Below are 20,629 nucleotides of genomic sequence, written 5' to 3' on the forward strand. Positions count from 1 at the left end.
TGACCCAATAAATTCCAAGGGATTTAGGAGTTTTGTTCCAGGCAATGAGGACAAAGACCAAATATATTTTACAGTGTCATAATATTTTATGTAGGTGTAATCATAATAGAATTTGTTCTTTTCTATTTTATTTCACTTAGCTTGATATCTTTAAGGTTATCCTTGCTGTACCTTGTGTCTGAATTCATTCTTTTTTTTTTTTTTTTAAGAGAGAGTGAGACAGGAGAGAGAGAGAGAGAGAGAGAGAGAGAGAGAGAATTTTTAATATTTATTCATTTATTTATTTTAGTTCTCCGCAGACACAACATCCTTGTTGGTATGTGGTGCTGAGGATCGAACCCAGGCCGCACGCATGCCGGGCGAGCGCGCTACCGCTTGAGCCACATCCCCAGCCCTGAATTCATTCTTTTTAATGACTGCTTAGGATTCCATTGTATAGCTGTGTTAGTAGTATATTTAGCAGATTTGCTAATAATGCACATTTAGGATGTCTCCTACCATTATGATATGCTGGTAGTGCTGCAACAGACTTTTATACATATGTACAATTATTTGTCAGATAAATTCCTAGAATTGAATTTTTTATTTTTTCTGGTATTGGTAATAATTCAACCCAGGGTGTGCTCTATCACTGAGCTACATCTCCAGCCCTTTTTATTTTGGGATTGCATCTCACTAAGTTGAAGGCGCTGTCCTTGAACTTGAGTCCTTCTTGCCTAAGCCTCCTGAGTAACTGGAATTATAGGTGTGCAACACTGCACCTGCCTTGAAATTGAAATTGTTGAAGCAGAGGACTTTGGTTTCTCTTTTCTTTTTTTTTTTAAATCTCAATTGGTTTTATTTTTATTTTTATTCTAGAATTTGGAAACATTTCATGAGAATAAGTGTTTCCTAGATTTTTATTTTAAATATTTATAATTATTGCCAGGTTGTTCTCCAAAGGGATCATACCAATGATATTTTTCTATTAACAATATTAAAACCTTGAAACTGAATCTTCCAACAGCTACTGTTGAAATAGAATACGATTTTTAAGAGTTTACCCTTGGATATATTTGTTCTAGTAGTCTAAAGGTACAAACTGTCACTTTTAAATAATTTGGTCCCCCACCAGGGACCAAGAAGTGATCCTTTAGTATTAGGAAATAATGTAAATGTTTCAATTTTCTAGATTTTTAACTTTTGCTTTTTTTTTAGGTTTTAGCCATAAATATCCTGGGTCGTTTCTTATTGAACAATGACAAAAATATTAGGTAAGTCTACTGAAAAATATCTTGTATTGAGTATTACAACTCAGTATTTTCAAGAGTGCCTTTGCTGAAGATTATATAGGTATTACGCAATATATGTAGAATTTCATAACCTTTAGTTTGATCTTAAAACTAACAATTTGTAAATAATTTGAAGATTTTCTTTATGGTTTTAATTTTTACTCCTATTCATAAGTCAGTCAGCAAACTTTCTGTAAAGGGTCATATGGATGTATTTTGGACTTTTTGGGCTACAGGGTCTCTGTAGCAATTGTTCAACTCTGTCCTTTAGCAAGAAATTAATCATAAATCATATATGAATAGTGAGTATGGCTGTGTTCTATAAAAATTGATTTACAAAAATAGTAGAAGACTTGATTTTTGCAGGTGGGCTATAGTTTGTTGACCCTTGCTCTAAATTAGTAAGAAAAGTACATTTTCAGATTTGTAAATCTGGAACATCTTTGAGAAATCTAGCTGGTTTTTGAATTGATCAATATTATCTTTATTTAGTTATTTTCATGTATATATAGTTTGCTTGCTATTTTTTTCCAATCAGGAAAGATTTTTCTTTCTAATAATCTTAAGCAGGAGAAGATGTAGAAATAAACATTGTGGCACCTTGAATTATCTTCTCCTAAAAGAATTTTTAAGCACTTGCATCTTAAACCTCAAATATTTTAGAGTCAGTTTGGGTACCACCATTAAATAAAAGCAGAGAAAACTCAAATGATAAAATTAAAATAACATCCTCTTGCATTTTGGGGGTAAGGCAGCTTTTAAAGGTACATAAAGGTATAGGTGCTTATTTTGTTTTAGTGTTTTGGAAGATTTTGAAAGAGTTAAGTTGATTACTTTTAGAAATTTAACTTTGACTTTGAAAGCAAATCTAAATCCAAAGCTTTTCCTGGTTGCCACTATAGATTATGCTGTCTTTTATGCCTTTCAAAATGTTATCTTTATACTCATTAACTCTGTCTTTACTTTTAAATATTTTACAATATGTGCTTGCCCTTATCCATTAAGTCATCTTTGTCATCATTTAGGCAGAGGAAAATTTTGCATTTTAACTGTTATTCTGCAACTTTGTTTCATCCAGATATGTAGCTCTGACATCTTTGTTGAAGACTGTGCAGACAGATCATAATGCAGTACAGAGGCACAGAAGCACAATTGTGGACTGTCTAAAAGATTTGGATGTCTCAATAAAACGGTAACAAACTGAGACTCTCAGTTCAGTGTTTTTGTTAAATAAAGTGAGAGAAACTGGTTATTGATATTCTATGCCCCCCTACATACAAGAGTTCTGAGAGAGTGTTGACATTTTATGTTTTTAGTCATTGTGTTCAGAAATGAACTCTCTGTAGAGTGAATCCTTTTTTTAGGCATTTAGGTCAATTTAGGAGACCAATAGGAAATACTTAAGTGCACACTGAAGTTGTCTTTGATTCTTTGATAAATATAACAGTACAGATAAGTTGTCAAAAGTTTACTTAATACAGATACTGTGCTTTGTGTGTTGGAGGATGAAAATAAGGAGTGATCCATCGGCTAAGTGTCTTACACGATGCTGAAACTCAAATTGCTGACAGCACACATTTTTCACAGTATTTATGACCTAGCATACTGGAGGTAGCTTTGTTTCTCACATCTAGGAATGACTGTTAGGCAGCCAATAGCACTGTCAAAATATATAAATCTCTTCTCTCAATGAATGGTGTACTCTGCTGGTTTTCCTCTTAGAAAACCTAGCCATAGTTATCATTGCAGAAATTTTGGTTATATGTTCAAATACAGAATAAAGTAGTTGTAAAACTATCTTTGAAACCATTCGGTTAACAAAATGTTTGATAATGAATTTCTTTTGTTTGTACAAATCAGGGTCTAAGTTCTTGGACAATCTAAAGATAAGATCTAAACTCAGAATACTAACTTTCATTTAATGCTTTGCAAAGGATTTTATTTTTTGGTACTGGGGACTGAACCCAGGGGTATCTTACACTGACCTGCATCCCCAGCCCTTTTTAAATTTTGAGATAGGGCCTTGTTGATTGCTGAGGCTGCCCTCAAACTCGTAATCCTCCTGCCTCAGCTGCCCAAGTCACTGGGGTTACAAGCATGTACTACAATGTCCAGCTTGTATAGGATATATATATATATATATATATATATATTATTATTATTATTATTATTATTTTTTTTTTTTTTTGTGTGTGTGTGTGTGTGGTGCTGGGGATTGAACCTAGGGCCTTTTGCATGCAAGGCAGGCACTCTACCAACTGAGCTATATCCCCAGCCCTTGTATAGGATTTTATAAGCACATTCTCAGTTGGTTCTCAGAGGAAGCCAGTGAGAGAGGTTAGACAATTACTTCCTACCCCCCAGTTAGTTAAAATATAGTAGTTAAAATATAGTCCTGACCAGATCAAATTACTTACCCTGAACCTTAACCTTTGTAAGGGGAAGTCCTGCGAATAGAAATAAAGCCTTCTGACTCTTATTGTTTTACTATAGCTTATTACTGGGCTTTGAATTTCAAAACTAAAACCTTTGTCTCTTTGACAGGATATAGAACAATAAGAGCTTAGACTCTAGAGCTAGACCTGCCTCATTTTAAATGCTGGTTCTACACTGACAGTGTGGGTCAAATTACTTAGCCATTCAGTGCCTCAGTTGTCTCGCATGTAAAATGCAGATAGAGGAGTACCTACTTTGTAGGATTATATAGGATTGATTGAATTAATATATATATAAATTAAGTATTATATTAGAGCAGGTTGCATTTTAGGATTGAGGTTTTGCTTGTATGAAAGTATTATGAAATTATCAAATAGTTATATTTTGAAAATCAATATATTTGGAGTATTTAATTTTTTTACCCAATATGAAAAAATACATGTAGTATTTTGCTATGTTAAATATTTTTAATTTTGCATTTGTTACCAAATTTGATAGGCATTTATAGGTAATCTTATTTGCAGTCATAGCACATGTTTGTTTCCTCTTTAAGGCCCTCATTTTCCCTTTCATTTTGTTTTAATTTTACATATATCTTGATGTAAATGGTGTTATATCTTCTAAAAGTATAATGTGGTAAGTGAATATATCATATTTTAAGGAATAATGCAAAGACATAATTACTATTGGGTAATGATTTTGTTGCCTCTCTTTTTCAGCCTCTTGGGTATTATAAATTTCAGTTTTATGGACTAGATTGTTGAATCCAAAACTGCATTTTTGGTCATCAATAAAGTATTTCTCAGGGATTTTTGAAGAAAAGTGTTGAATTAAGATTCAGAATATCAGAACTAAATTTGATTACATAAGAATAAATCTCCTTGGTTACCTTGCTTGTAAGATTGGACTCACAAGATTATACAAGGACATTAGCACATATGTCAGCACTTGGTGTTCTGGGACATCATACCTGGGACTTTGTTTCATTTCCACTGTAAATATCATAATTTTTTTTTTTTAATTTGCCCTTCTGCAAGGCGTGCAATGGAATTGAGTTTTGCCCTTGTAAATGGGAATAATATCCGAGGCATGATGAAGGAATTACTTTATTTTCTGGATTCCTGTGAGCCAGAATTTAAGGCAGACTGTGCATCTGGAATCTTTCTTGCTGCAGAAAAGTAAGATTTTATTTTTACTTTTATTGGTAAAAGGTGCTTTGAACTTATTTTAAAATTAATTAATTTATTTTAATTAGGCATACATGACCTCAGAATGCATTTTGATTTCATTGTACACAATTGCAGCACAACTTTACATATCTGTGGTTATACATGATGTAGCGTCATACTGTAGGTGCAGTCACATATGTACATGTAATGATGTCCATCTCATTCCACCATCTTTCTTGCCCCCATTCACCCTCCTTCCACTCTGTCCCCTCCCTCCCCTTTCCTCAGTCAAAGTTATTCCATTTTTCCCATGCCTCCCCCCTCCCCATTATGGATCAGCATCCACTTATCAGAGAAAACATTTAGCCTTTGGTTTTTTGTGATTGACTTACTTTGCTTAGGATGATATTTCTCCAACCCCATCCATTTACTTGCAAATGCCATAATTTTATTCTCTTTTAATGATGAGTAATGTTCCACTGTGTATATATACCACAGTTTCTTTATCCATTCGTCTATTGAAGGGCATCTAGGTTGTTTCCACAGTTTAGCTATTGTGAATTGAGCTGCTATGAACATTGATGTGGCTGCGTTACTTAAAATCAGTATGCTGATTTTAAGTCCTTTGGGTATAGACCGAGAGTGGGATAGCTGGGTCAAATGATGGTTCCATTCCGTTTTCTAAGGAATCTTCATACTGCTTTCCAGATTGGTTGCACCAGTTTGCAGTCCCACCAATAATGTATTTTTAGTGTGCATTTTCCTCCATATTCTCACTAACATTTATTGTTGTCTATATTCTTGATAACTGCCATTCTGACTGGCATGAGATGAAATCTTAGTTTGATTTGCATTTCTCTAATTACTAGAAATGTTGAACATTTTTTCATATAATTGTTGATTGAATGTATATCTTCTGAGAAGTGTGTGTTCAGCTCCTTAGCACATTTATCAGTTGGGTTGTTTGTTTTTTTTGGTGTTAAGTTTTTTGAGTTCTTTATATATCCTGGAGATTAGAGTTCTAGCTGATGTATGTGGCAAAAATTTGCTCCCCAAATGTAGGCTCTGTTCATATCATTGATTGTTTCTTTTGCTTAGAAGAAGCTTTTTAGTTTGAGTCCATCCCATTTATTAATTCTTGATTTTATTTCTTGTGCTTTAGGAGTCTTGTTAAGGAAGTCAAGGCCTAATCCAACATGAAGATTTGGGCCTGCTTTTTCTTTTATTAGGCAGAGAGTCTCTGGATTAATTCCTAGGTCCTTGATCCACTTTGAGTTGAGTTTTGTGCATGGTGAGAGATAGGGATTCATTTTCATTTTGCTGCATGTGATTTCCAATCTCCCAGCACCATTTGTTGAATAGGCTATCTTTTCTCCAATGTTTGTTTTTGGTGCCTTTGTCTAGTATGAGATAACCGTATTTATGTGGGTTTGTCTCTGTGTTTTTTATTCTGTACCATTAGTCTATATGTCTATTTTGGTGCCAATACCGTTTTTTGTTTTGTTACTATAGCTTTGTAGTATAGTTTAAGGTCTGGCATTGTGAAGCCTCCTGTTTCACTCTTCTTGCTAAATATTGCTTTGGCTATTCTAGGTCTCTTATTTTTCCAAGTGAATTTCGTGATTGCTTTTTCTATTTCTATAAGGAATGCCTTTGGGATTTTTACTGGGATTGCATTGAATATGTATAGTGCTCTTGGTATTATGACCATTTTGAAAATATTAATTTTGCGTGTCCAAGAGCATGGGAGATCTTTCCATCTTCTTAAGTCTTCTTCAATTTCTTTCTTTAGTGTTTTGTTGTTTTTATTGCAGAGGTCTTTCACCTCTTGTTAATTTGATTCCCAGATATTATTTTTTTGAGGCTATTATGAATGGGATAGTTTTCCTAAGTTCTCTTTAAGAGGATTCATCACTGATATATAGAAATGCATTTGATTTATGGGTGTTGATTTTATGTCCTGCTACTTTGCTCAATTCATTAATTAATTCTAGAAGTTTTCTGGTGGAGTTTTTTGGATCCTCTAAGTATAGAATGGTGTTGTCAGTAAATAATGATAGTTTTAGTTATTCTTTTCCTATCCATATCCCTTTAATGTTTTTCCTCTGTCTAATTCCTCTGGCTAGAGTTTGAAGGACTATGTTGAATAGAAGTGGTGAAAGAGGGCATCCCTGTCTTGTTTTAGTTTTTAGAAGGAATACCTTCTAAAAACTAAATGTTTCTCCATTTAGAATGTTGCTGGCCTTAGGTTTAGCATAGATTGCTTTTACAGTATTAAGGTATGTTCCTACTATTCCTAGTTTTTCTAGTGTTTTGAACATTAAAGGGTGCTGTATTTTGTCAAAAGCTTTCTCTGCATCAATTGATATAATCATATGATTCTTATTATGTCTTTAAGTCTATTGATATGATGAATTATATTTATTGATTTCCATGTCTCTTCATCAATTGATATAATCATTTATTATGTCTTTAAGTCTCTTGATGTGATGAATTATATTTATTGATTTCTATATGTTGAACCACCTTGCTGCCTGTGCTTGGAACTTTTTGAAAGCATGTTTAAAATATGGGGGAAATACTATAATCATTTTGGCTAAAAAATATATCATTTATTTCAGGCTGCTAATCTTAAGTATAAGAAAATCATTATAGCCAACAGTTAAGCATGTTTGCCAAGTCCAAGCAAAATCCCACCTTTACAAAATCAATTCAACTCTTAATCTATTCTTCAACCTCTCATCTATGAAGTTATTGCTTGAAGAGAATGGAAGAGTTATATAGCATCTGAATTGAAGTTTGTGTAGAACTTGAAGGAGGAAGTACCCCAAGATTTTATCTGTATGGGTATTCTTTCTATTTTTCCACCCTAAAATTAAGGGAATAAGTTCACAGTCCTAGTGTTTTCTGGGTCTGGGGAAAGTTCTTTTTCTTTTTTGTTCTTTATTCCTCCTGCTCTGACTGTATATGGTTTGTTTTCTGAGAAACTGAGACAAAGTCCCATTTTTCAGCCTAGATACTGCTGTTGCAGTCTTATGGGAAACATTTGAGTTTGATTGTATTTCATCATCCTTCGAAATGACAAATACTGCTAGGTTCGATGATAAAATGTCTCCAAATATAATCACTTAACCAGGGAACCTAGAACAGACAATAGGGGCAGGATTTTCAAAAGTCACTAAATACAGTATAGTTTACCAGTTTCAATTTTTTTACTTGTGCCATTGTTTTCTCAGGTATGCACCTTCCAAACGGTGGCATATAGACACAATTATGCGTGTTCTAACAACCGTAAGTAGCCTTCTCATTCATCCTTTACTAAGTGATGGAGTGGACTGAGAAATGAGGTAGACAGCCCTTGTTTGCCTGGATCTTAGATGCTAGTAGGAGAGATTGGAAATTTGTGGGGAAATATATAATATAATATTGGGAAGGGATAAATGCTATGGGAAAAATGCTGTAGAAAAATAAAAAAGTCCAAATGCACTAAAAAGTACATATAAAAGTGTTCATCGCAATCTTGTTTATATAGGGACAAACTAGAAACCACTAGTAATTCCCAAAGAGGAATTGGTTAATTTTGAAACATCAGTAGGATGCAATGATACCTTTAAAATTATGATTTAGATGTATTTATTTCATGGAATTCTGTCTGGGGCATGGTAGTTTCTAGTTTGTCTAGAGTAGCTGGGTGCAGTGGTGTATGCCTGTAATCCTGGCAACTGGGAGACTGCAGGAAAAGGACTGTAAGGACTGTGGCTGGAATAAATATCCCATGATTATGGTATATAATTCAAAGCCAGCCTCAGCAACTCTGTGAGGCTGTAAGCAACTTAACCAAGACCCTGTCTCAAAGTAAAAATAAATAAATAAAAAGGGTTGGGGATGTAGCTCACTAGTTAAGCACCCCTGGGTTACTAGTTAAGCACCCCTGGGTTCAATCCCTGATACTAAAAAAACCCCCAAACATTAAAAAAACAAAAAATCTCACTCTGGTTTGCCTATCATAAATTAACTTTTTAGAAGGTTAAAAGTTAATAAGAGGGGCTGGGGTTGTGTCTTAGTGGTATAGAGTGCTTGCCTACCACGTGTGAGGCACTGGGTTTGATTCTCAGTAGTGCATATAAATAAATAAAAAATAAAAGCCCATCAACAACTATAAAATATTAAAAAGTTAATAAGATATTTTAAATAAACTTGTTTTCTCCATGACAATTTTTGTAAGGCCTAGAAGAAAAGGAAAATTAGAGCTTTTTAAAATGTTTATGAAAATGTAAAACTTTTTTTTAAAATACTGCTTTTAAAACTTTTTCATTTGACTTGCATTCTCTTCTTTTTTTATTTTTTATTTTATTTTTTAGTTGTAGGTAGACAATACGTTTATTTATTTATCTTTATGTGGTGCTGAGGCTTGAACCCAGTGCCTCACACATGCTTGGTGAGCGCTCTACCACTGAGCCACAACCCCAGCCCCTGCATTCTCTTCTTAATATCATACTGTATTTTTTTTCTTTTGCCTGTATTGCATTGATTTTTGAATGTTGAACCAACCTATGTGACTGGAATAAATATCCCATGATGATGGTATATAATTCATTTTGTACATTGTGGGGTTTGATTTGTTAATATTTTGTTGAAGATTTTTGTACCCATGTTCCTCAGAGATACTGGTCTACTAATTTTCTTGTAATGTCTTCTTTGACCCCTGTGTTATTTAGATGTGTGCTGTTTTAATCTTCAAATGTTTGGGAATTTTCCAGGTTTTTTTTTTTCTCCTTTTTCATTACTGATACCTAGTTTAATGCCATTGTAGTCTAAGAACATACTTTATATGGTTTCTATTATTTAAATTTGTTGATTTTTTTTCTTTTATGGCCTAGAATGTGATTTCTCTTTGTTTCAGTAGGAATTTGGAAAGCTGTTTCCTGCTGATTGATGTTTGTGTAGTAATTTGTAATTGTTATTTAGATCATACTGATGCTTTATCTTACTTAAAAGCACTTTGCTACTGGGAGCTGTGGTGTACTCCTGTAATCCCAGCTGCTTGGGAGGCTGAGGCAGGAGGATCTTGAGTTCAAAGCCAGCCTCAGCAATTTAGTGCAACCCTAAGCAACTTAGTTAGACTCTGTCTCTAAACACAATACAAAAAGGGCATTGGATATGGCTCAGTGGTTAAATGTCTCTGGGCTCAATCCCTGGTACCAAAACCAAACAAACAAAAACCCCCCCAAAAACAAACAAATAAAAAACAATAGAAAAGCTCTTTGTTGTCTGGGGTTCTGGATTGGTGGTAGAGCGCTTGCTTAGCATGTGTGAAGCACTGGGTTTGATCCTCAGCACCACATTAAAAAAAGGTACTTTGTTTTTTCTAGTTAGGGAAGAATGTAAATATCCAGGTCTCATCACACATTACCTTTTTCTTTTCTTTCTTACTCTCTTTTTTAAAAGCTTCTCACTTTGGTTTTGATCATTTTTCGAAACTTTTCCCATCTTTGTGTTTCTTAACTGGACTAAGCACTCTGATCAGCTAGATCCCCCCCCCTCAAAAAAAATACACAATTAGACCTGGTCTCAGTCTTACAAGTCAGCTTTGCTATTTTGTTCAGTAATGGGCCATTGACCAAGGTTGGTAATATTAGGCATGTCACTGTTTGTATGTCCTACAAAGCCTGTTATAATGCTATAATAAGCCCAAGGTATATTTTCCCAATAGGTTAAATGGTTTTCTTTGTTCCATGATTGCAAATACTATCTCAAATTCTAATAGTTAAGAGAACATTAAATTGAGCAAATTAAAAAGGTGGGTGGGCGATGGAGGATGAATAATTAAATACAAATATCTTCCATTCCTAGGACTATGATTGATTGTATAAGATTTGTAAATAGTTTATAAAGGACATTTTGCTATTTTAAATATAAACTTGTTGTTAAAAACTTAACATGCCCTTTTGCAATGTTCAGAGATGCCCTTGTTCCCTGTGACATTTACTTTGCACATATGATTCAGACACCAGTGTTGGGAACTTATAATAAGTGACAGGTAGTTGTAATTAAGTTCCTAGTTAATGTCTTAAACTTTTGAAATTTTAGGTCTTTCTTGAAATTTTGAAACTTTATGTTTTGCTTTTAATTTGGAACAAGAGATGATTTTTTAAAAATTAAAATCTAACAACATATTTTAAAGTAAGGCTTTGAATTTTAAGCTGCATGTAGACCTGAGAATTGGAATCTGACTTTTGGAGGGTGGTTTTTAATAGTGGTTTTTTCAATAACATTTGGTAAAACTTTTTAAGAACAACATTTGTTACCATTGCTCTGTGTTTCTAAGCGTAACTCTGAATTTCCTTTTAGGCAGGAAGTTATGTTCGTGATGATGCAGTCCCCAATTTGATCCAGTTAATAACCAATAGTGTGGAGATGCATGCCTACACCGTTCAGCGATTGTACAAAGCAATTCTTGGTGATTATTCTCAAGTAAGTACTTCATTTGCCATTGTTTATACTTGGAAAGAATTATAGTTTTGTTTTTCTGTATTCCACTGTTACTAACACTCTAGATGTGTTCAGTTTTGACTTTTTGATTAGATGATGAATTTGCATTAAGTGTTTTTGGAAAAATTAAAGTCCTGACTTTCTTTTGACAGCAACCTTTGGTACAAGTAGCTGCATGGTGTATAGGTGAATATGGTGATCTTCTTGTATCTGGCCAATGTGAAGAGGAAGAGCCTATTCAGGTACCTCTTGTCACTCTTGATTAAGGAGGGGAAAAAACAGGTTTAATATGGGAGTTGATTTTGATTACTTGAAAAGTTTGTAAAGAAGTAATAATGGAACTACACTGGGAAATGTGCCAGTTTTGAAGACAGAACTTACTGGAGTGTTGAGATTTAAAAACCATTTTACTGGGGCTGGGGATGTACCTCAGTAGTAGAGTGTGTATAGCCTTGGGTTTAGTTCCGACCACCAAAACCAAAACTTAGGTTTCCATTTTCTTTTACATCAAAGGGCTTTATTTTCTGGAGTACTAGGGATTGAACCCAGGGGTGCTTTATCACTGAGCTACATCTCCAGCCCTTTTTGATTTTTTTTTTTTTTTAGACAGGTTCTTGCTAAGTTGCTTAGGTGCTTGCTAAATTGCTGATGCTGGCCTTGAACTTGTGATCCTCCTGCCTCAGCCTCTAGGGTTGCTGAGATTACAGGAGTGTGCCACCACACCTGGAAAAGACTGATTTTTATATATAGATGAACACAGTACCTTTATTTTATTTATTTACTTTTATGCGGCGCTGAGGATCGAACCCAATGCCTCACACATGCTAGCCAAGCGCTCTACCATTGAGCCCCAGCCCCAGCCCAAAGGACTGACTTTTGAGAAAATTGTGGCAATAGTTCTTTAATTCTTTGTATCTTTTACTTGTCTTCCTCTATGTTTGCCACTTAAAATTATAATATGCCCCAGTGGTCTTTCTTCTGATTGAGCGCTCTTAAGGCGAGCGCTCTTATCACTGAGCCACAGCCACAGCCTCCTCATTCTGATTGATGGAACAGCTTGACAGTTACCCTGGCAAAGTACAGGTTGTGTTTGAGACTTTTTGGTTTTTGGGGGAGGTGGTGGTGGGGTGGAGTGGGGTGGGTATTGGGGATTGAACCCATGGATGTTTACCACTAAGGTGCATCCCAGACCATTTTATTTTTTATTTTGAGACGAGGTCTCACTAAGTTGCTTAGGGCCTCACAAGTTGCTGAGGCTGGCTTTGAACTCTTGATTTCCCTGCCTTATGCTCCCAAGTCAGTGGGATTATGGGTGGGTGTCATAATGCCTAGATAGAGGCTTTTAAAATGATGGGCAGCATCCTTTGACTTGATCATTAGATTTAAGCATTTATTCTTACCATTCATTTGTGTGGTCTTTTTAAATTTTTTTCTTTTCAATCCACAGGTAACAGAGGATGAAGTGTTGGATATTTTAGAAAGTGTCCTAATCTCTAATATGTCCACCTCTGTAACACGAGGTTATGCCCTCACTGCCATTATGAAGCTTTCTACTCGTTTCACCTGTACTGTAAAGTGAGTATTGAGGAAAAGTAGGGTGAATAGATGCTTTTATAATTTTTAGAAATTTTAATTTAGAAAATTTTAAGCATAGAAGCATAGAGAAGATAAAATGAGTTTGCCTGTACTTATTATCCCACACCCAGAATGATTAATTTCATCTGTACTTTGCTCTCTTCATTCCCCCAACCTCATTCCTCCCCACATCTTTTTTTTTTTTTTTTTTTTTTTAGAGAGAGTGAGAGGAGAGAGAGAGAGAGAGAGAGAGAATTTTAAAATTTATTTTTTAGTTTTCGGCAGACTCAACATCTTTGTTTGTATGCGGTGCTGAGGATCCAACCCGGGCCGCACGCATGCCAGGCGAGTGCGCTACGGCTTGAGCCACATCCCCAGCCCCCTCCCCACATCTTTTAAAATATTTTTTTAGTTATAAGTGAACACAATACCTTTATTTTATTTTTATGTGGTGCTGATGATCGAACCCCAGTGCCTCACGAGTGGCAGGTGAGTGCTCTTATCACTGAGCCACAACCCCAGCCCCCTCATTCTCTTTTTTAAAAAATGTCTTTTTTTTTGTAGTTATAGATGGACAGCATGCCTTTATTTTATTTGTTTATTTTTATGTGGTGCTGAGGATCGAACCCAGTGCCTCACACATGCAAGGGAAGCACTCTTGACACTGAGCTATAGCCTAACCCCCTCATTCCCTTTTGAAGCTTATTTATTTATTTATTTTAATCAGATTTGTGGGCTGGAGCTGTGGCTTAGTGGTAGACCACTCACAAGGGTTAGGCACTGGGTTCCATTCTAGCACCATATAAAAACAAATAAAGGTATTGAGTACATATACTACAACAACAACAACAACACACACAAAAAAAAGAATATCGGATTTGTAATATCTTTTTTCTTTTTTAAATTAGAGAATTTATTTCCCTATATAAGGATTTTTGACTTACAGTATTTTGAGATGTCTGAATCAGAATAGAATCACAAGTATTAGGGTGATTAAATCTTTACAATCTGTTTTTGGCTTTTTGAATAAAAGTTGATTCTTGGGTCAGTTTTCCAGCCAAGCATATTTAAAGCAAACTTAGTTCTCCTAGACTTTCTGCTTCAGTTTTTATTGTAAGGTCTTGTAAGAAATGGTATTTATTTTTGATTTACTTTTTTAAATTGTGAACCAAGAATTTGAGGTTAGCATTTGGATGCTAAAAGCTTATTATTAAAGAAGATAATGGACAGTATAAGTTTCTTTTGGGGTAAAGTAATAATTGGTACTTTTATGTAGATTTTAGGGTATGAGATATATATCAGCCAGAAAGCTAACTTTACAATTAAAATATATAATGAATGATGAGTATTGGATGAATAAAGATAAAAGTATTTTGTTTTTGAAAAAATACGTAAATTAAGAAAATAGTATTTTGAAATTTTAACCAGAAAACTGGTGAGTCACTCTTTCTTCTTTTTCATGAATTTTTGAGTGTTTGATATCATGTGTTATTTTATCCTGCAGCCGAATTAAGAAAGTGGTTTCCATCTACGGAAGCAGCATTGATGTAGAGCTCCAGCAGAGGGCAGTAGAATATAATGCACTTTTTAAGAAATATGACCATATGAGGTAAGCAATAGAAAATAAGCAATGTCATGTGCATCTTAGCATCCTAAATAAGTTGTCACAATAATCCCTAAGAGAGACTCATTCCTTTTGCAGTCCATAAGTGGTCCTACCAACCCTACTTAATTCTCATTGCTTGGCTCCTTCTTTTGTTCTGCCCCTAGTCTCCTAAAGAAATGAATTAAAGGTATTCTTTCATTCTGTTGCAACGCCCCTGTCCTTTTTAGGTTTGTAAAGTTGGCAACATTTTCCATTTTATTTGGTTAATTAGTGGGAGTTATATTGCTTTCAAGAGAAATAATCTCATGCATATCCCATTACTATTAACATTTTGGTATTTGCCATTTTTTTTTTTTCACATTACAGAGTGTCTACTTTTTTTTCCCCCTTGGACAGTACTGGGGATTGAATGCAGGACCTTGTGCATTCTAGATAAGCACTGTACCCTGAGCTATATACCCAGTCCCCTTTTAAATTTTATTTTGAGACAGGGATTCCCTGAGTTATACAAGCTGGCCTTGACTTTGCTAACCGCTTGCCTCTGTCTTCTGAGTAGCTAGATTACAGGGATGCGCCACTACCATGCCTGGCTATATCCACCTATTGATTTATCTTTTTTTCATCTCAGTCTCTCTACCATTGAAATACATGTTTTGGTATTTAGTTGGACAGTTTATTTATGCATAGTTTCTTGCCTGCCCTTAATCTATTCAGGAATTTAGGTCATGTATTATTATAATCTACCTTCTATTTTGTGTGTGTGTGTGTGTGTGTGTGTGTGTGTGTGTGTGTGTGTGTGTGTGTTTTGAGAGAGAAGGAGTCTTCAAAATAGTTAATAGTGATGGTTTTGTGTAGGGAATCTATGTTCACTGCCTAGAATTTAACCACTTCAGATTCTTCTAGGTCTGCCCTACTTGAAAGAATGCCTGTTATGGAAAAAGTGACCACAAATGGCCCTACTGAGATCGTGCAGACAAATGGAGAGACAGAACCAGCTCCCCTAGAGACCAAACCACCACCCTCTGGGCCGCAGCCCACCAGCCAGGTATCCTTGCACTTGTTTCTCTGGGGTTCCTAATGATCTCTTCATATCTTGTGACTGATTTTGTTTTGGCTGATTACTTTTAATGCTTTTGGATTGGTTGATGATTCCCTTCATTATTAAAGTATTAAAAGTGCCTTGCATTAGATGAAGTTTATAGACAAGTAACAAATTGAGGTAATGTTTCCTTATTTAGGCCAATGATTTATTGGATTTGTTGGGAGGAAATGACATAACACCTGTTATTCCAACTGCACCTACGAGCAAACCAGCTTCTGCTGGTGGAGAACTTCTTGATTTGCTTGGAGACATCACCCTTACAGGTGAGGCCAGATTAGAGTTATTTAAAGCTTGGATGGTGATAGAGGCCTTGTGGAAAAACTACACTGATCACAAACTTTCCAGCACATGAATTAATTGAAGATAGGAAAGGCTGAGTACAAAACAAGAATAAACTCTTTACAACATCTGGGGAAAAAGCTGCCATGCTAATGATCTATGAAGATAATTCATAGGGATTCCTTGAAGACTTTTAATTTTTGGAGAGTAAATTATTTGTAGTATTTTAAGATAGAAAGGGAAGAACTTCCTCTTTCAGGGTTGAAAAGATTATATTCCAAGTCCCCTTCACCTTTAGGTGGTGTCTAAAGACATGACTTTTTCTGGTTGTCTTTCTATTCATGGTTAGTTTTTAATAGCTGTGGCCATTTTTGTTGAGATATTAACCTGTTACTGCTTACCTTTCTTCTTCCCTTCCTTTTTACCCTTCCTAATAATAATTGTAGCAACTGAAAGAGAAATTGTCCATAATTTTAATTCAAATATAACTTTTCATTTGGGAATATTTTATCTTGTCTTTTTTCATAATGGTAGACATTTGTAATTCATTTGTTCTGTAATAATATGAACCCTTGTGTTTGAGGTTATTACTGTGGAGCATAATTTTTATTGTAGATTGCAGTGTCAAGTATAGTTGAAAAATGTGTTTTTTAAAGGTAAAATGGGAATTATAACATATATGACCCAAGTAGAAAGCAGCCATAGGATAAGGATGTTGAATGGTCAGGTAGGCTCACCATCACAGACTAAATGATATTTTTCTTAATATGGCAGGCTTTCTGAGCTTATGATTTATATCTGTGTCTTAAGAAAATTTTAAAATACTACTTTTCATGTACTTTTGAGTCATTTACATATATTAAATTTCAAATGCTTAAATGTGAAAACTATACTGAATCATTAGAAAAGAACATCAATAGTCTTCATTTTTATAATTTTAAATGGTTGTTCAATATTTTATCAACAAGTTTGCACTATTATATACTCATTTCCTTACTATTGGGCATTTGTTTGTTTCTAGGTTTTTCTTATCTAGTTTCTTCAACAAATATCATTATATCAGTTTGTCCTTATTTTAAGATTATTAGACTGTTACTTAGTCTTTCTGAATCTAATTAAAATAAGGATGATTAATACTTACCTCATAGGATATTGATGAGGACTGCTGACTCATACAGTGCATGACACATAGTATGCACCTGAAAATATTATTAGCTGTTGATTTCCTTAATTTATATGGCCACTAGTTTGTAGAGCATTATATATAATTTTTTAAAAAATATTTTTTAGTTGTCAATGAACCTTTATTTTATTTATTTATATGTGGTGCTGAGAATTGAACCCAGTGCCTCACTTCGGGGTAGGCAAGCACTTTACCACTGAGCCACAACGCCAGCCCCTGTATATTAATTTTTAAAAACTTTAATAGAGGGCTGGGGTTGTGGCTCAGTGGTAGAACGCTCACCTAGTACGTGCGAGGCCCTGGGTTCCATTCTCAGCACCATATAAAAATAAATAAATAGAAACAAAGATATTGTGTCCAACTACAACTAAAAAATAATAAATATTTTTTAAAAAACAAAGGTATTGTGTACCACTAAAAGAAATAAATATTTTTTAAAAAAACCTTAATAGAGTCAAGTGTGGTGGTACATGCCTGTAATTCCAGTGACTTGGGAGGCTCAGGCAAGAGGGTTGTAAATTTGAGGCCAGCCTCAGCAACTTAGTGAGACCCTATCTCAAAATAAAAGGGATGGGGATGGGGATGTGGTTCAGTGGTTAAGCACCCCCGGGTTTAATTCCTGGTACTGCCCTCCCCACAAAAGAAAACAAATGAAAAGGCCTTCCTAAATAAGATGAAAATTTCCGCTCTTTTTTATTAATGTTTTTTAATCAGGGAATGTTTAATGTTTATACTTATATTTGTATTACAGGTGAAAATCCTGTTTGAACTTTTTTGTATTCTGACTCATTTATTGTAGAGCCTTAATATTTCATTTTATTTTTGTTGTTTGTTGTTTCTATAATGTTGTATCTAAAAGCAAAATGATAAAATATTAAAAGCCTAGATTTCCTTTTCCTTGTTCATAATATGTTTTAAATGTCTTCCTAGTTTCTTTACATTTTTTAAGGCTAAAATTTTTAATTCTAGATTCTTTAATTGATAATTGATAAGTTATAACTTATTATTCAGTAATATAAAATGATTGGAAATTTGGAAATAGAGTTAGTATGTATTTTAAGAGGGTTTGACAGTAGGGAGTTTCTGTTGCTCCTCAAAACTAATTACTAAACTTTTTACAGGAGACAAAAGCTAAAATTTGAGGGAGTTAGGGACCCATCTGTTATGCATAGATCTTATTTAGCCTCGAATTTTCTGTAAGAACACATTTCTAAAATTCTTCTGAAAGTGGGAATTGGTGGGGAAATTACTATGTAAGCTTTATAAAGCTAGGAGAATTATATGAATATGTCTTTGTATATTTCATTGATAATCTACTTGGATGGGTATTCTGTGGTGTTCTTGTTTGTTTTTGCTTCTTGTGCTTTGCTTAACCATCTATATTTCTATCCTCTTTGCTAATTTTTGGTATGCTGGATTTTTTTTCTAGTGTTCTTTAGTATCTTTTTTTTTTTTTTTTTGGTTTTGTAAAAGATATATCCCACTCTGTCTTTATTTCATTGTGTTAAATTTTTTTGTTTGTTTTTTTGAGCTGTAGGAATTAAACATAGGGCTTTGCACATATAAGCATGTGCTCTGCACTGAGCTATCATTCTTTTAAAAATGATGTATTTTCAGTTAATTTTGTAAGTTGTTTGAAATCTTTATAAACACAAAATGTGTTTTCTATATTTTGCTGAATTTTCTTAAAATCTTAATTTTTTTCAGCTTATAGTCATGTTCTGTGACTTGACTTCTATTGTACGATGCATGCTTTGTTCTTATTTAGGAGGATCAGATAAAAGTGGTAGAGTGGCATGCCCCACCCCCACTCCACTCTCACCCCCTCCTCCCAATGTACATATGTGGTAAAATTTTATTATGCATTTTTTTTGGTGGGGTGCTAGGGATTGAATCCAGGGCTTTGTGCCTTTGAGGCAAGCACTCTACCAACTGAACTATATCCCCAGACCCCCTCCCCACCTTATTATGCATTTTTTAACATCTATAAAACTCAATAAATGTCTTGATTTACCTAGCCTGTAAAATAAAAATAGTATGGAAGGTTATATTTTGGGTTTGTTTTTCCCCCACTCTCTTTCCTCTTTATTTAAAATTTATTTCTTTTTTTGTGGTGATGGGGTTTGAACTTAACCTAGGGCCTTGTGCATGCTAGGCAAGTGCTGTACAACCCCACTTTCCTCTTGATTCCATAGGTAACTGCTTACTATCCTAAATCAGCTGGTAAACACATTGATGTTTATCATTCCTTAATTGAGTGTACAGTTGTATTGTTTTGCCAGTTTTTACCTTTTTAGAAATGGTGTCTAACTGCATGTGTTCTTTTTTGTGTGTCTTGCTTTTTTTTGCTAAGCACTATATTTGTGAGAAAAATCCATAAATAATTCACAAGTGTATTTTTAGTGAATTCACATTTTCTTTGTTGTGTTTGTTATTTTATTGTTAGTATGTCATAGTTGACTTAACCATTATGCTGATGGTGGACATTTTGATTCTTTCCTGTTGTTCAGTTAGAAACTATCTTGCTTGGAATAATTTTTATATATGTTTCCTATGTACATATGCAAGACCTAATAAAAAGCATTACTAAGAAAGGCAGTGGTTCTTACCTAGTGGATATTTAGTAGCCAGGGGTGCTACTAAATATTCTATGATGCACCAGCCCCCTACTGCAAAGAATTTTCTAGAATTTTCAAAGAATTTTCATTAGTGTTAAATGTTGAGGAGCTTAGTTTAAGAAGGTATAGTGATGTTCAACTCTCCTATTATCAAATTGTTTTCTAATTTAGTTGCACCAGTTTACATTTCTTTAGTAGAGCATAAAAGTCTCCATTGCTCCATATTTTTATTATCAGACGTTGGAATTTTCACTATTTTGATGGATGGAAGTAGCATCTCATTGTGGCTTTAAATTCCATTTCCATCATTACTGTGGTCAGATTGAGCATCCATTTTATAAGATCTCCTTTAAATTCAGGTACCCTCTTTTATAAATTGCTTCATGTGTACCTTAGCATTTTTTTTAGTTGGGTTTTCTTTTTCTGCTGATTTGTAGAAGAAGATATGTATAGTTGTGAATACTTAACTTGTTCATTATTATATAGCATTCATTTTCTCCTGCTTGTGGTCTTTTTTCTTTTTTTTTTTTCTTTCCCCCTTATGGTGGTTTCTAATGAACAGAAGTTAAGTCAATCTAACGTATTTGAATTTTTAATTATTTTCCTTTTTGGCCTGTGCATTTTGCATATTGTTTAAAGAATCCTTTCCTTAACCTGAGATTGTAATAATTTGTGTTTTCTTGATGAGTTTGTCATGCTTGCTAAAGTTGACTTCCATTGGAAAATTCCTTTAGGTGCTCCTGCTGCTGCTCCTGCCCCTTCCTCAGTCCCACAGATATCCCAGCCCCCTTTCTTGTTGGATGGCCTTTCATCCCAGCCTCTCTTCAATGACATCGCTGCAGGTATAGTTATTTTTGTTATCATCATCACGTGGAGCACAGAGCAATGAGAGGTGGTT

General features: G+C 34.5%; 1 protein-coding gene and 1 non-coding gene across 3 annotated transcripts in view; both read left to right on the plus strand.

The window, feature by feature from the left end:
• Positions 1 to 20,629, plus strand: part of Ap1g1 (adaptor related protein complex 1 subunit gamma 1) — an 80,107-nt gene that overhangs the window by 50,158 nt on the left and 9,320 nt on the right. For both annotated transcript variants that reach the window (XM_005318394.4, XM_078032617.1), the window contains exons 10-20: positions 1,198 to 1,253; positions 2,350 to 2,463; positions 4,745 to 4,885; positions 8,113 to 8,167; positions 11,228 to 11,350; positions 11,521 to 11,610; positions 12,816 to 12,943; positions 14,448 to 14,552; positions 15,453 to 15,594; positions 15,788 to 15,914; positions 20,466 to 20,573. In XM_005318394.4, the coding sequence (XP_005318451.1) occupies positions 1,198 to 1,253; positions 2,350 to 2,463; positions 4,745 to 4,885; positions 8,113 to 8,167; positions 11,228 to 11,350; positions 11,521 to 11,610; positions 12,816 to 12,943; positions 14,448 to 14,552; positions 15,453 to 15,594; positions 15,788 to 15,914; positions 20,466 to 20,573 (1,189 nt within the window). The remainder of the gene's footprint in view (positions 1 to 1,197; positions 1,254 to 2,349; positions 2,464 to 4,744; positions 4,886 to 8,112; positions 8,168 to 11,227; positions 11,351 to 11,520; positions 11,611 to 12,815; positions 12,944 to 14,447; positions 14,553 to 15,452; positions 15,595 to 15,787; positions 15,915 to 20,465; positions 20,574 to 20,629) is intronic.
• On the plus strand, positions 2,764 to 2,848 carry LOC120888199 (small nucleolar RNA SNORD71). Its single transcript, XR_005731697.1, has one exon. It is a non-coding gene; the product is annotated as a small nucleolar RNA SNORD71 (small nucleolar RNA).

This window comes from Ictidomys tridecemlineatus, chromosome 15 (genome assembly GCF_052094955.1).
Source record: "Ictidomys tridecemlineatus isolate mIctTri1 chromosome 15, mIctTri1.hap1, whole genome shotgun sequence".
Lineage (NCBI taxonomy): Eukaryota > Metazoa > Chordata > Mammalia > Rodentia > Sciuridae > Ictidomys > Ictidomys tridecemlineatus.